This window comes from Mus pahari, chromosome 20, assembly GCF_900095145.1.
Source record: "Mus pahari chromosome 20, PAHARI_EIJ_v1.1, whole genome shotgun sequence".
Taxonomy (NCBI): Eukaryota; Metazoa; Chordata; class Mammalia; order Rodentia; family Muridae; genus Mus; species Mus pahari.
The window spans coordinates 15,379,889-15,396,245 of NC_034609.1; the positions used below are offsets into that span (position 1 = coordinate 15,379,889).

At 40.6% G+C, this 16,357-nt stretch overlaps 1 protein-coding gene across 1 annotated transcript in view; it reads left to right on the top strand.

Annotated features, from left to right (window-relative positions):
• The window catches only part of Rbl2 (RB transcriptional corepressor like 2), a 56,486-nt gene that overhangs the window by 27,189 nt on the left and 12,940 nt on the right, over positions 1-16,357 (top strand). Inside the window, exons 10-17 of the mRNA XM_021219953.1 lie at positions 1,785-1,894; positions 2,960-3,063; positions 6,042-6,179; positions 7,382-7,546; positions 8,148-8,259; positions 11,295-11,561; positions 11,719-11,999; positions 12,084-12,260. Of these exons, the coding sequence (XP_021075612.1) occupies positions 1,785-1,894; positions 2,960-3,063; positions 6,042-6,179; positions 7,382-7,546; positions 8,148-8,259; positions 11,295-11,561; positions 11,719-11,999; positions 12,084-12,260 (1,354 nt within the window). The remainder of the gene's footprint in view (positions 1-1,784; positions 1,895-2,959; positions 3,064-6,041; positions 6,180-7,381; positions 7,547-8,147; positions 8,260-11,294; positions 11,562-11,718; positions 12,000-12,083; positions 12,261-16,357) is intronic.

Sequence of the window (16,357 nt, forward strand, 5' to 3'; positions counted from 1 at the left end):
GACTACAGTCTGATGCTGCAGACAATCACACTTCATAGGGCAGACTACAGTCTGATGCTGCAGACAATCACACTTCATAGGGCGGACTACAGTCTGATGCTGCAGACAATCACACTTCATAGGGCAGACTACAGTCTGATGCTGCAGACAATCACACTTCATAGAGCGGACTACAGTCTGATGCTGCAGACAATCACACTTCATAGGGCAGACTACAGTCTGATGCTGCAGACAACCATACTTCAGGTTCAGTGTACTTATATCCAGGAATGAAACAAAGAAAGCAATGATCCAAGGAAGGTTATTGCAGTTCAGAAAACCGTGTAAATAAACATCAGCAACCACATACTAAATATTAACAGAGCAGCCCTTTCCCAGAACCTTCTCAAGACAGAGCAGTTTAAACACAATTGCCTGTTCTGTGCCATAGATTATTTCAGGGAAAGCATGAAAGCAAGGCAGAAGGCCACACCCAGATTCAGGGCACACTGGCCAGACGGGGTTCTATAGCTACGTTCTGACATCCAGCAAGAAGTATGTCATACGCGTAATGTAAATGTTTGTCACAGGAGGCATGAAGTCACATTCAAGAGCAATGCAGGGAGCAGAGTGTAAGGTAAAAGACCCTCTGCCTTTTCCCCTAGTGCCTCTCTCACAGTTCCCCAAGGCATTGCTTACCATGGGTCATTCTTTTGACCAAGTTCTGACATATATATGTATGATCAAATTAAAACAGTTGTTATAAAAGCCTGAAATATTGCTAATAAAAAAAAATCAATGAGAAAGAGGGTGAGGGGCCTGGAGAGATGGCTTAGTGGTTAAGAGCACCAGCTGCTCTTCTGAAGGTCCTGAGTTCGAATCCCAGAAACTACATGGTGGCTCACAACCATCCGTAATGAGATCTGACATCGTCTTCTGGTGCATCTGAAGACAGCTACAGTGTATTTAGATATAATAATAAATCAAAAAGAAAAAAAAAGAGGGTGAGGGAGGTGGTTCAGCTGCTCTCTATAAGAGAAAGTAAAGTGCTTGCTCTCTATAAGAACCTGATTCCCCCCCCCCCCCAGCTCCCATGGAAAAGGCAGAGTGTGCTAGAATAGGCTTGTACCCTCAGTGATCCTGTGGCCTGCTGGCCAGCCATCCTGGATAAATCAGCAGTCGCCAGGTTCCCTGTGAGAAACCCCATTTTAGCAGCATGAACATCTGCTGAGGAATAACTGCTGAGGTTGATCCCTGACATCCACACACACATTACCACACACTTCCACAGGACCCCTCACATGTGTACCCGTGAGTATTTGAACACATACCAGTACTCCACACACAAAAGATTTAAAGTCATTTGGGAGTATTAAAAAAAAAAAAAAAGCCAGCATTGCCTTATATGTGTTTATAGTGTAGGTTCTGTACCCCTTCATTCCGTTTTTTTTTTCTAGGAGTTCTTCCTGGAGGTTTTGCTGCCCACTAGACAGTCCTGGGGGCAGTTTGGTTGGTGTTGATGACAGGATATTTAAGGTTGTGGGGTTAGCCACAGCATCAAATGAGTCCCATAGCAAGTCGGCTAAGCATAACGCAATAAAGGGTTTCCACACAGGAAACACCTCTGCCACTCCAAATAGTAATCTTGCCATCTCTGAAAAGGAAGTATGGGGTTTCCATTATTTATTTGTAAAGTATACAGTATCTGTTTGAAGCATTTTATGCCAACGACATTGACAGTTTTAGACGTTGTGTCCCTGTGACCACTGAAACACTTATGTTGGATAATTCATACTGCCGTTCAGGTCCTGTTCCCGGGATCCGACTCAGGCTATCGCTGACAGATTGAAAGAGATGTATGAAATATATTCCCAGCATTTCCAGCCCGACGAAAATTTTAGTAATTGTGCTAAAGGTAAGAGTCACTACTGTCCAGACTGCTCCTGACTCTGACATCTGACTAACGGAGTCAAAAAGCCAAGGAAGGATATGAAACTGTAAGCTGAAGGCTACAGAGGACATGTCCTTTATTCATTTATTTTTTTTCTGTCATTGATCTCTGGCCCCATTTCAGAAACAAAGTTTAGTCTAACATCTTTATGTTGGACTTTTAGCACATTTTTGGTTTTCTGAGACAGGGTTTCTCTGTGTATCCCTGGCTGTCCTGGAACTCACTCTTTAGAAAGAGAGAGAGAGAGAGAGAGAGAGAGAGAGAGAGAGAGAGAGAGAATGAATATGAATGAGAATGAATAACCTCTCTTGAGGCCCCACCTCCTAAAGGTCTCCCCCCCCCCCACAAAGCCACTGTTAAATACATAGGTCCTTGAAGAACTTCCAACACCAAGCCCTAGCAGCATAGAGCTGTAGTATCCAAAATGAGAAAGTGTGTGCATTTAACGTGGTACTGAGTTCTTTGTGTGCTGCTTTCACGTCAGTTTTAGGAAGTACGAAGGATGTTAACATGAAAGACGTGGAGTTCACACTTAAAATCCCAGTACCTGGGGCGCTGTGCTGGGACTAGTGATGAACGTTCAAGACTAGCTGGGGCCAGAGTGAGCCTCTGGCTCGAGGAAAAGGGAAAAAAGGGAATACTGAGAAACTGTAGGGATAGTGAAACATCAACTATAGAGAGTATGGGTTTGGGCTGGAGAGATGGCTTAGCAGTTAAGAGAAATGGCTGTTCTTCCAGAGGACCCAGCCTCAATCCCTGGCACCCACATGCTCACCAACATGTGTAAGTCCAGTCCCAGGGAATCTGATACCCTTTTCTGGTCTCTTGGGCACCCACATACACATAGTACATGGCCAAACATGCAAGCAAAACCCCATATACATTTAAAAAAATAAAATTAATTAAAAAGAGAAAATATAGATTTGGTTTTTAGACTTCATTTTGTGGGTAGAGAAGTGAGAAATGAGTCTATTCCATGATACTAACTTAATTTGTATTTAATTTTGTGCTTTGTTTTAATTTCAACAGAAATTGCCAACAAACATTTTCGTTTTGCAGAAATGCTTTACTATAAAGTATTAGAGTCTGTTATTGAGCAAGAACAAAAAAGATTGGGAGACATGGATTTATCTGTGAGTACAATAATTATGTATTGATGAACACAGTAAAGCATAGCTTCATTCCTCCCCACCCACCAACAAAAGGCCATTACAAAGAAATGTGTGTGCCTTTAGGAATTAGATTAGCACCTCAGGACATGTGTATGTGGAGCCCTCTGACCTTATCCTAACATCGTAAGGTGTATGGAATGGGACAGAGGAGTGATTCTCCTTACAGCAGCCATGCATTTTAACACGGACTTTAAAGAATAGGAGGGTTCTGTATATGTGTTTGTTACTCCTTTACTGTTGTGGTAAAATACAATGACCAAAGCAACTTCCAGCAGAAAGCGTCTACTTGGGCTTAAAGTTGCAGAGGACTAGAGTCCATGCTGGCAGAATGAAGGCACGGGGACAGGAGTGGGAAGCTGAAGGCTCACATCCACAACAGCAAGCACAGGGCAGAGAGCAAACTGGAAACGGTGTGATGCTTTGAAACTGTAAGCCCCGCCCCCCACATGCATGGCCCAACAAAGCCACATGTCCAAATCTTCCCCACACAGCACCTAAAACAGTACTATTACATAAGGACCATGTGTTCAAGCACCAGATCTTATTCACACATTCTTGTTCAAACCGCCCCAGTGGTCAAGCATTAAAATCCTCGGGTTTAACTTTAACCGAGTTGTTTAATACCATGGAGATTTTATACAAACCTAGTGGAAGAAAACACTGGATGTTGACTTGATGGGGCTCCAACATAAGGACTCAGTCATTCTTCAGCTAAGATGATGCTCTTTCTTATTCTCTAAGCAAGGAATATAAGCAGTGAGGCATCCTGGCCTACCCCTTTAGTCCTACCTGCTTTGGAGGCTGAAGAAGGAGAATCAGTATCTCAGGGCCTGCCTGGGCTTTGTAACAAGTTTGAGGCCATCTACTGAAACATTTTGAGACCCTCTCTAACACTAAAATAAGACAACAAAATCTCCTCAGAGGGCCAGGGATGGATTGCATTTCATTTGACTACTTAGCAATTCAATTATTTTTCCAAAATGAAGTTTAACAAACCAATAAAATGTCTTGTAAATGCTAACGTCTTAACAATTGTACATAACTTTATGTGGCAATTAAAATAGTCCCTTACAAGGATGAAGCTAGGAAAACTTGGAAATGTTCTATTTGTGAAATTAGGCTTAGGGACCTGAACCATGAGACTCAGTCTCTCGGTCATGTGTGAAAGCAGCAGAGTGTCCCTCCTGGTCAGCCGACCTGTTTCACATTCATCTTAGAGAGAGCTCTTGGTCATTAAGAATGCTAACTTTAGAGCTGAGGCAGTGACTCAGCAGTTAAAAGCACTGACTGCTTCTGCGAGGGCCTGGGTTCAATTCCCAGCACCTGTACAGTAGCCTGTAAACTCTTATAACCCCAGGTCTGGGATCCCTGACGCCTTCCTTGGGCTCAACAGGTGACTTGGTGGCAGAGAGTGCTACACAGAAGCCATATAGGTGAAATACCCATACATTGCAGAATAAATAATTTTAAAAAGACAGTGCTAATTTTTAATATTAACATTTGAAAGTTATACAATTGGCCAGTAATTAACTTGAATTTCTTGTAACTGTTTATACTCAACTCTTTTTTTTTTCTTTTATTAAAATTTGAGGTAAGGTCTTACAATGTAGTGCACATATGCCTTGTACTTAGTATAACCCACACTGGCCCTGAATGTGTAATCCTCCTGCCTTAGCCTCCCAGATGCTGTGATTACAAGGACGGACTACCATGCCTGACTTACATTTCCTTTTTGGTTTTGTTTTGTTTGTTTTACTTTTAGATTTTATTTTATTTGTGTGGTTTGCCTGTATGTTCATATATATGCTCCATGAGTGTGCCTTTCTGTATGTGCACCGTGAGTGTGTCTGGACCTTCAAAGATCAGAAAAGGGGGTTAGATCCACTGAGAGCGGAGTTATAGATGGCTGTGACCCACCATGGGAGTGCTGGGAACTGAACCCAGGTCCTCTGCAGCAGTAGTGAGTGCTCTTAACCACTGAGCCATCTCTGCACCCAAATACATATGTACATATTATACACACACACACACACATATATATATATATATATGGTTGCATTTGGCTATATGCACTAACGGGCTGCTTTATGACTTGACTTTGTGTGTGTGAAACACATACTGAATAGCAATGCAAACCACAGCTACAGTTTAGGGACTAATATTAAATAGGTACCTGTCTACTCATCTAAATAATTTATTTTAATTTTTTTCTTATGGCAAAATGTGCTTAAAACATTTTAATCATCTGGAAAGTACATTTCACGGTACATTAGCGTGGTAGTAGCCATTACCCCCACCTTACACCTGCGGAAGACTGATTTCCCACTCGTCTCTTCTCCGTCCCTCTGTGTACTGTCTTCCAGCCTTTTGACTCTACCGGCTCCTTAGGTAGATGGAATCGTATTGTATTTGTCCTTTTATGTTTGAGTTGGTTTCCTTTTCACTGTTTATCCATGTTCCAAAAAAGTTTTACAGCTTCTTTCCTGGTGTTTAAACCTTTTATTTGTGACTCATTGGTTGATAGACGTCTGGATCATTCTGCCTTTGGCTGCCGTGAACAATGCTGCTGTGAACCCTGGTGTGCCAGGCACATGTTTCTTCCTAGAAGTAGCATTGGTGTGTCAGACAGTGAGTGCTTCTGGAGATTGGACCCAGAACCTCACGTAGGTGAAGCGAGCGTTCTACCACAGAGCTCTATCCCTAGCCCCGCATGGTAATACCATGGTTAATTCCCTGAGTGGCAGCAACACATGGGTTCACAGTTCTCTCACGTCCTCAAAACACTTGTTGTATGCCATTTTAAAACACCTTTTAAAAAGTATTTCATAGCGTAAGTTTTTATTTAATCTTTAATAAAAAGATGAGTGCAATTAAACTGACTGGATATGAGGTGGGCTTTCAGAGTAAGCTTCAGTTCTAAACGTGCCTTTGTTTTCTAGGGTGTTCTGGAACACGATGCCTTCCACAGGTCACTCTTGGCCTGCTGCCTTGAGGTGGTCGCTTTTTCCCATAAGCCTCCTGGGAATTTTCCATTTATTGCTGAAATATTTGATGTACCACATTATCATTTTTATAAGGTATTTAAAAATTATACTGGTGATTATGAGACTAATCTCTCGTTATCTACCTTGCTCACATTAAGCGTATAAATCTATTAAAAATGTAATAATCTCTGCCTAGAGAACAAGGGAGAGCCTTTGACCTGTGTAGATTCTTGTACTATATGGTAGTACGGCAGGTCTCTTCTGCCTGATTTTTTCCATCATTCCCCAAAGGACTCCAGAATACTATGATTGAAGAGCTAAGTCGGGGGGTTAGGGGGCAAGTGTGGTGGCTTACACCTAGAACCCAGCACTTGGAAAGCTTAGGCAGGAGGATTGCAGACTTGAACTGGGCTACACAGCACAGGCTCTCGGAAAGGAAAGAAAGAAGAGAAGCATGTAGAGAGGGGTAGGAAGAGGGGATGCTGAGACTGGAAGGATGGCTCAGCAGTTAAGAGCACTTCCTGCTCTTGCAAAGGACATTTCCCAGCCCCTATGTCAACTCCAGGTCCAGAAGATCTGAAACCCACTTCTGACCACCTTCCCATCCATACACAGGACACACACACACACACACACACGCACACACACACACACACACACAGATAAACATAAATTTTCATTAAAAAGCCGCATTCATGTCACTAATGCTGTATAGCTTGTAGATGTCTTTCTCATTTATGAAAGTTTAATACTGGGGATATCTTTCAGGAAAAAAATCCATTTTCTATCATCCTACTTACTTATTTTTGATAAATCTAGACCAGGATGACATCAAACTCAAGGATAACTTGAAACTTTTGATTCTCCTGCCTCTACCTCCTAAGAGCTAGGATTACAGGCATGAGCCCCCATACTCTGCTCATAGTCAGAGAATATTAATATTATTTTTGTGTTATTGATACTGTAAAGTGAGCCCATAGCCTTAAGCATTTAATCACATACTGTATTTCTGAACTATACATCCACCTCTTATATAAAAACTTAAGAGTTCTATTTTCGGGTTCAATGTATAAAGAATATTTTGTACAAAATATTTTATATTATTCATATGTGTAGATTAATTATAAAACTATAAGAGGATAAGCAGCTTGCTACACGTGGCCTTATTAAACTTGTAACTTCTGATAAATTATGTGAATATTTAAAAATATTTAGATGTTTCATTTTGCTTTTATACTTTTGCATACACAATCATAGTAATTGTGACTCAATAAATGGCATTTTCTTTATTGCAGGTAATTGAAGTATTTATTAGAGCAGAAGATGGTCTTTGCAGAGAAGTGGTCAAACACCTCAATCAGATTGAAGAACAAATTTTAGACCATTTGGCATGGAAAACCAAGTCCCCACTGTGGGACAGAATTAGAGATAATGAAAACAGAGTCCCTACTTGTGAAGAGGTTTGTGACAATATTTTAGCATCTTTCTGTAAGGGAAGTGCATCAATATTGTTTATAGCCCTCTTCTACAGAGAGTAGTTGGAGCTGGGGTCTGCCCTTTGGGGTGTAGGGCTTTGCAGCGCGGTAAATTCCTGTATGAAAGAGGAGCCTGTAACTACCTCAAGGTTTCCTTGACAGGAAAGATTGAGGTTGCTATTCTGACCATTTAAGCCATGAGGTACACTGGCTCGGACATAGTCTCCATGTTGGTTTTGAATCTTTTAAGACTGAGAATTTTTGCTTTAGTAATTTTATTAAGAAATAACTAATTGGACAAAAATTGTTTCCTTTTGCTTTAGACTATTCCTGTCTGTCTCTCTCTTTCTTTTTCTTTTTAACCCTTCCCTTCCCTTCCCTTTTCTTTCCTTTCTGAGACAGGGTTTCTCTGGGTAGCCCTGAGTATCCTAAAACTCGCTCTGTAGACCAGGCTTGCCTCTGAACTCATAGAGATCTGCCTGCCTCTGCTTTCCAAGTGCTGGGATTAAAGGTGTGCACTGCCTTACTGTCTTTCTAGTGAAATGCTTTTTGATTGTTAAGATTTTCTGCAAACGATTCTTTATAGGTCATGCCACCCCAAAACCTAGAGAGAACAGATGAAATGTATATTGCCGGCTCTCCCTTAACCCCGAGAAGGGTGGGTGAAGTTCGTGCTGATGGTGGAGGACTTGGAAGAAGTAAGTTTAAAATACTAAGGCCAATATTTTGGACTCTTGAATCTATATACTTAAATTCCATCTAAACCTGTAAGTAAAATCAATAGGCTATGCAGAGCAAAGAGTATTCTGTGTCCTTTAGTGACATTGACATAGTGATCACTTAAAAATGCTTGTGCGTGTGTGTGTGTGTGTGTGTGTGTGTGTGTGTGTGTGTGCAGGAGGGTTGGGACAGGATCTTGTGTAGCCCAGGCTGGCCTTGAACTTGCTATGTTACCAGTGATAACCCTAGACTTCTCTGACTGTCCACTTCCCAAATGCTGGCTTCCAGGTGTATACCACCACACCTGACTTAAAAATGGCTCCTCTTGAATTCCACATTGTCTTGCTCCCCCCAACCCACCCCCCAACAAGGGTTACAGGAGTGCCAAGCTTATCTTTTTAGAACACTTCACATTTAACTTGATCTTTATGTGTAAGTGAATATCCATCTATAAACATACAAAAGGGCAGAGATGGGAAAAGCAGACTGCCGACAGCACTTCCATTGCTGGCCACAGACTTCTCAGGGAACTCTCTCTCTTTCAAGTGTGTCTTCCTTTTCATGGCTTTATTTGGTGTGTTTATTGGAGGTAGGAGTCTCACTGTGTTGCCCAGGCTAATTCATCCTGACTAATTGGTCCTCCTGACTAATCTCTTGTCTAGCTGGGAATCAGGTGTGGAGCACCACAGCTGGATGTTGTTCAGGGCAGAGCTGAGACCCAGGTAGATACAGATAAGCTAGTGAGGCAAGGTGGCTCCAAGAGTGGAACATGTTCAGCTTCATCACTGGAGCTGAGCTGCACTACTTGGTAATGTGACATCGCTGCTGGCCCAAGGAACAGAAAATCCGACTTATGTTTTACCAAGCTCCTTAGATGACTGCCTAGGTGTGAAGTTCATATTCATGTGTGGGGTCTGTCTTCCTTGAGGTTCTTTTTGTTTTCCCCCTGTTGTTGGAGATTGAAGCCAGGGCCTCCCAAATGTAAAGTACACATCCTACTCTTGAGTATATACCAGCTCCACAAATATTTTCAAAGAACAGTTTATATATATGTATGTATACACACACACACACACACATATATATACACACACATACATACATGCAATATATACATAAAATATATATATATACACACACATACACACAGAGACACATATCTCCAAATCTATTAGAACATTGCCAATACTAGGCCCCTTTCATAATGTACTTGAAAGGCCTTAGCTATAAATGGATCAGTTTTAAAATCAAGTTTACTCTAAGTCAGTGCCTACTCAGTAAATATGGATACAGGCCGTGGTGGCAGACTTCTGTAATCCCCACACTTGAAGGCTATGGTAGGAGGATCTTGACCTTAAGGCCAGTCTGATTTCGCTACATGAGACCATATCTCAAAACAATAACAGAAAACCAAACTAACTCACCAATTAAATGTTTTTTGAAATCTTCCTCATTTTAAAATTGATTTTAGATTTATGTGTATGACTGTTTCACCTGCATGTATATATGTGCACCGTGCTTTATGTGTATGACTGCTTCACCTGCATGTATATGTGTGTACCATGCGTGTGCCTGGTGCCTGCAGAGGTCAGAAGGTGTTGGACCCTCCGTGAGTGGAGTTATGGATAGTTGTGACCACCCACCACGTGGGTGCTGAGACCCAAACCTGAGTCTTCTGCCAGAGCAGTGCTCTGACCTGCTCAGCCATCTCCAGCGTTTCCTCAGTTTTGAAAGAACAGTCATGGTTTAACTACTTTTCAAACAGACCTGTCTTCAGCTCTGATAAGCTGGCCTTTTTCAGTCTGGTTTTTGTAGTTTTCCTTTCCGAGTCTGTGAATTAAAGTTTGACATTCAAATTCCTTTTCTTTGTCCTTGCTACATCTCCCTTTAGTTAGGAAAATGTGCCTGACTCTGGTTCCGCAACCCTGTCCCAGGCTTTCTGTCTTCTTGTAACACAGGGAATGCTAAAGCACAGCTTTCAGGATTCACTCTGGTTAAAAAGTCTTGCTGATCTCCCTACTTTTATTTTTAAATTTGAAAGTTACTGTTACACAGGTCTTACAGGTGGACATGGGAAAAGGAATAGTTACAATCCAAACATATGCATATTAGTAAGGATACTTAAACTAAGCCATAACAGTTAGTTTTTGTTTAGTGACTAAGAAAAAAGCGATTGTTTCCGGCATGGTGGTGCATGCCTTAATGCCTGCACTTGGGAGGCAGGGCAAGTGTATCTTTGTGAATCTGAGGCCAGCTTTTGCTAAATAGTGAGTTCTGGGATACCCAGAGCTACATAGAGAGACCTTGCCTCAAACAAACAGACAGACAGACAGACAGACATTCAAGAATGTTCATAGTTAGACAAAGCTGTATATATGTATTTAAAAGTGGCTAATGCTGATGTTTTTATATTTTGCAACAATTCAAAACTATTTTATAAAGCCATTGAATTATATAACTGGTGAATGAAATGTATGGCACATGAGGCATATCTCAATAAAACTGCTTAAAACTAAGTTTATTAAATCTATACCATACATGTCTACCTACTGAAGAATATGGGATGTTAGTAATCTTCCCTTTGTGGAAAAAGGCTGATGAATATTCATAGAAAGCTGAAGGAGAGAACCAGAGGAAGGCAGGCACGTCATCCTGTCTCCGGGCCAGGTAATGTCTTTGTTAAAATTTGAATATGGGGAGAAAGTAAATGATTCCTGAAATGGCCTCTTCATCAGAGTCGGAACAGAGGACACGGTGACCAAGGACAAAGCCTTGCTCCATTTACGGGGTAAGGAAAACCAGAGAGCACTGTGAGACAGAGTGTTTCCTTTGTGAAGTGCTTTCAGTTGAATTTCCACTAGAATAAGTATGGGTGTACCACAACTTCTGTACATTTTATTTGCTTTTGAAATTATGAAGTGTTTGAAACACACTGACTTTCCTTTTGAACAAGAGCTTAGATATAGGTCAGAGCTGTCTCTTTGTTAAATAGTCTGATTTCTTTTGATTGTAGGTATAACATCTCCAACCACATTGTATGACAGGTACAGTTCCCCAACAGTCAGTACTACTAGGAGGCGGCTATTTGAGAATGATAGTCCCTCTGAAGGAAACACATCTGGGCGCATCCCCCCACAACCCCTAGTCAACGCTGTCCCCGTGCAGAATGTATCTGGGGAGGCTGTTTCTGTCACACCAGTTCCTGGACAGACCTTGGTCACCATGGCAACAGCCACTGTCACGGCCAACAATGGACAAACAGTGACCATTCCAGTACAAGGTAAGGAAGGCAGAGTTAGGGATTGCGTTCTCTGGCACTTGTCAGAAAGTCAACCTAAGATTTGGAAAGTGTCAATCTAAGATAATGATGGGAGATGAGGAGGAAAGAAATGAAAACTTCATGTCAACAATCTATTCTTCTTTCTAACAAACTGCAGGTATTGCCAATGAAAACGGAGGGATAACATTCTTCCCAGTCCAAGTCAATGTTGGGGGCCAGGCACAGGCTGTAACTGGCTCAATCCAGCCCCTCAGTGCTCAAGCGCTAGCTGGAAGTCTGAGTTCCCAGCAGGTGACAGGAACAACTTTGCAAGTCCCTGGTCCGGTGGCCATTCAACAGATTTCCCCTGGCGGACATCAGCAGAACCAAGGCCAGCCATTAACCAGTAGCAGTATCAGGCCACGGAAGACTAGCTCCTTGTCGCTTTTCTTTAGAAAGGTAACTTTTCATGCACCCTACTGCAGCACAGGCTCAGGAGGTGTAAGCATTACACAGGGTTTGAAATATTCTTATCTCTGTTAGGTTTACTACTTAGCCGGTGTCCGCCTTCGAGATCTTTGTACAAAACTAGATATTTCAGATGAACTGAGGAAAAAAATTTGGACCTGCTTTGAATTCTCTATAATCCAGTGTACCGAACTTATGATGGATAGACATCTGGACCAGCTGTTGCTGTGTGCCATTTATGTGATGGCAAAGGTAAGGACTGTTTTCAGTACTGGAAAGGCAACAATGCTCCTTCCTTACCTGAACCTTTTAAAATAGCTACTCACTGAGTCTTACATCCCAAATATGTGCTCTCAGCAGAGCTTTAGAATTCTATAGACATTTTATAGATATTGGGCAGTGTTTTTTATCCATCTGTTTATAGATATGTGGGTTGTTTCTGGCAATTATGAACAACACTGTTGTGTGCATTGTGGGTGATATTTTGTGTAGACACAGGCTTCCATTTCTCTCAGAGTAAATGTCTAGAAATGGATCTGTGGATCATTCGGGAACTGTATGATTAAACACTAAGTAACTGCCAAAGTGTGGTTCCATACTTTTATATTCCTACATGCAATATAGAAAGTTCTTAATTCCTCTGGTTTCTCATCAACACTTAACAAAGATTTATTATATGTTTGGAGGGGGAGGGAGTTTTTGCCCTGAGAATTCATTGCCCAATTTGAGATCCAATATCATGAAGCTTTTCCATGTCTTCTGCATGTCATAGCTGCAGACTTAACTGTGAGTCCTCTATACATGTAGTATGAGATTCAAGTCCAGCTTCACGCTTTGTGTTGCTTAAGCCACATCTCCCCACTGAATAAACGTTGCTGGCATGTTTGTGGAGTCAGTTCTTGTGGACCCGTGGGTTCTATCAATACCGTCTCTTTGATTATGTTCATCTGCGTCTGTCATAGTGCTTTATACTCTCAATGACTCTTGCTTTTTTGTAAACTTTGAAATTGGGAAATATAAGTTCTAATTTTATTTTACTTTAGATTATTTTAGCTATTCTGAGTCCCTTGGAAGTCCATAAAATTTTTAGAATCAAGTTGTCACTGTCATAAAAGAGTCGCATGAAAATCTATAGATCACTTTGGGGAACTCGGTCATCTTCAGTTCTATCTTCATTCCACATTTCACATTTGTTTAGGTCTTCAGTTTTTAACAATGATTCATGCTTTCAGAATGTAGCTCTCACCCTTGTTATTTTCCTGTAGGTTTTGATGGTATTGTAAATGTAGCTGTTTTGGTTTTGATGGATTCATTGCAAGAGTACAGAAAACATTTGAGTTCTATGCCTTGCCTTAGTATCCAGCAACCTTGCTAAGTTGGTTGGCTTTTTGTGGTGTAGGGATTGAACCTAGAACTACTAAAATGCTAGACAAGCAGGCTACACTCAGCTCAGTCTCCTGTCCTGAACCTCTTACTGAGTTTTAAGCATATTTTGTGTCAACTATTTTTATGTGCAGATTATGCAGTCTTAATAATTGTACTGTTACTTGTCCAAATTCCATTTCTTAATTAGCATGGTTAGAACATCCAGTGCAATGTTAGAAGCAGAAATCCTTGTATGCTTTCTGGTCTTACAGAATAAGTAATTAACTAGTCTTTTGCTATTGGAATGTGGCATTAAATCTCTCTCCCCCATCCACCTCACATGTAGCCTCAGATAAGACCGCTTTCACCCGGGGAAGAGTTTTAGTGAGTGTTGTTTCATAAAAAGGTGTTGGGTGTTATTAAAGGCCTTTTCTGTATTCATTGTGGTTTTGATATGCTAATGACATATACATTTGGATTTCATGTGAGATCATCTGCCTCCCCTTTGCAAATCTCTTTTACTTATGGTGACAATTTTTGATTTCATGTTTGGTTTACTAGTTTGTTGAGGAATTTTGTGCTTATTCACAAGCTGTTGACTGGGATTTTATTGCCCAACTTTGTCTGATTTTGTTCCTGGAGTAAACCTGACCTTTTAGAGAGATAAATGTTTCCTCTTATTCTCTGTGAAGTTTGATATTAGCAAGAAGTCCCTGGAGCCTGGTCCTTCCTTTGTGGGTAATGTATTGATAAGCTCAGCTTCACTGTTCTTATAGGTCTGTTCGGTTCACCTGTCACTTGTAGAGGATTTGGCAGTGTGTTTTGTTTAAGATACAGTCTTTCTCCTCTGAGTTAAGGACATGTAATCTTTTTTTGTTTTTTTTGTTTTGTTTTGTTTATTTGTCCTTTAAGGTCTATAGTAAAGTTCTCTTTCATTTCTGATTGTAGTAATTCGAGTTATTTTTTCTTTGTCAGTCTAAATAAAGATTGGTAAATTTTGATAATTTCTAAGACTGTTTGATTTCATTTATTATCTCTATTAAGACATACCCTATTATTTTCTTCTTTCAGCTTACTTGAGCCTTTTAAATTTTTTCATTTATTTGGTGTGTGTGTGTGTGTGTGTGTGTGTGTGTGTGTGTGTGTGTGTGTGTGTATGCATGCACAGGGCCGAAGAACAGTTTCTAGGGGTTGGTTCTGTCTTCCCTTAGGTCATTAGCCTTGCATCTAAAATTGTTACCCACTTTGTTTCAGGATCTTGGATTTCTTTTTCTAGTGCATTGGACAATTAGGTTATATATATATTATATTTTCTCAGTGTCTTAAAAATAGTATCTCAGTATCCTTTGTAAATATGACACTAACTACAAAGGCAGGCATTATATTCGCTACATCTCAGAGCTTGGCATCATGTATGTTTATCTCAAATTACACTTGATTTCATATGACTTCTATTTAGCTTGCATGTTCTGCAGGACCATGTGACTTCCAGTTTTGTGAGCTTCCCAAATTTCTCTCTGTTGCTGATTTCTAGTTTCATTTCATCGCCTGAAAAACATTTTTATGTAGTCCAGTCTTTTAAAATGTATGCAGGGGTTTTGTGTGCTTGACCACAGGGTCTCGTATATCCCAAACCAGCCTTGGACTTCCTCCATTCCTAAGTGCTAAAGTTACAGATATATCCAGCCATGCCAGTTTTACCCAGTGCTGGTGACTGAACCCAAGGCTTTGGGCATGATAGTCAAACACCATACCAGCTGAAAAATGTCTCTAGCCTTCTGACATTTGTTTAGGGAAATATTCTATTGCCATCATGAGAACAGAGTGGTTTCTAGATGTTTGTTAAGTCAAGCTGTTTAATAGACTTGTTTTCTGTTTTCTCTTTGATCTTCTGCCTAGATCTGCTATTGTTGGAAGTTCTGTATTGAAATCTCTAAATATTTTTAGGTTGTCTATTTTACCCTTTTCTGCAATGGGGTTCATGTTTTGGTACCCTATTAATTACCTATAGCTTTTTGATGGGCTGATCTTTTAATTGTGAAGTGAACTAATTCTTCAGTAATATTTGTGTTGGTTTTTAAAACCTACTTTACAGCTTTCTTTTGACTACGGATTAAGTGAACATATCTGTTGTTTACTGTCAAATAATCTGTCTCCCAAGACAAGCTCGTTTGATGTTTGTCTGCCAGTATTACAACTTTCTAACATATTGTGTTTACCCCATGTTTATTGTTACTGCCTCCACTCACGTCGTCTGCTGTTTCCCTTGTCTTCTGTGTATCTTACACACACTCCATTTTCTGTAAACCTCTATTCCTTCAGATTTGCTTTCTTTTGAATTAGGTTTTTTTTTTGAGACAGGTTTCTCTGTGTAGCCCCGGCTGTCCTGGAACTCACTTTGTAGACCAGGCTGGTCTCGAACGCAGAAATTCGCCTGCCTCTGCCTCCCAAGTGCTGGGATTAAAGGTGTGCGCCACCACGCCCTGCTGAATTAGGTATTTTCTATTGGAGATTTTTTAGTAATGTGTTTGGGTTTTGCTATATATTCATTCTCTCGCTCACTTGCTCGTTTGCTCGCTCGCTTGCAAGCATGCATGCATGCACACACACCCTTTAACATCTCAGAACCAGCTCCAAATTTATATCAGTGAGATATACATACTCTCTTTGCCCCTTTATCATTTGTATTTGTGCTGGTACTGTGTGTGTGTATGTATGTGTGTGTGTGTGTGTGTGTGTGTGTGTGTGTGTGTGTGTGTATATGTATGTAGGTAGGTAGGTATATGTGTGTATATATATATATATATATATATATATATATATATATTTTTTTTTTTTTCATTCCACTGGAAATACTGCAAGTCCACCATTACCTTGACTCAATGATATGACTTTTAAAGGAGTCAGGAAAAGGCATGTGTGTATTTATAGCTGTGGTTATGTTAACCTTACTTATTTTTCTGCTTCTTATTGGTTCCTGTGGT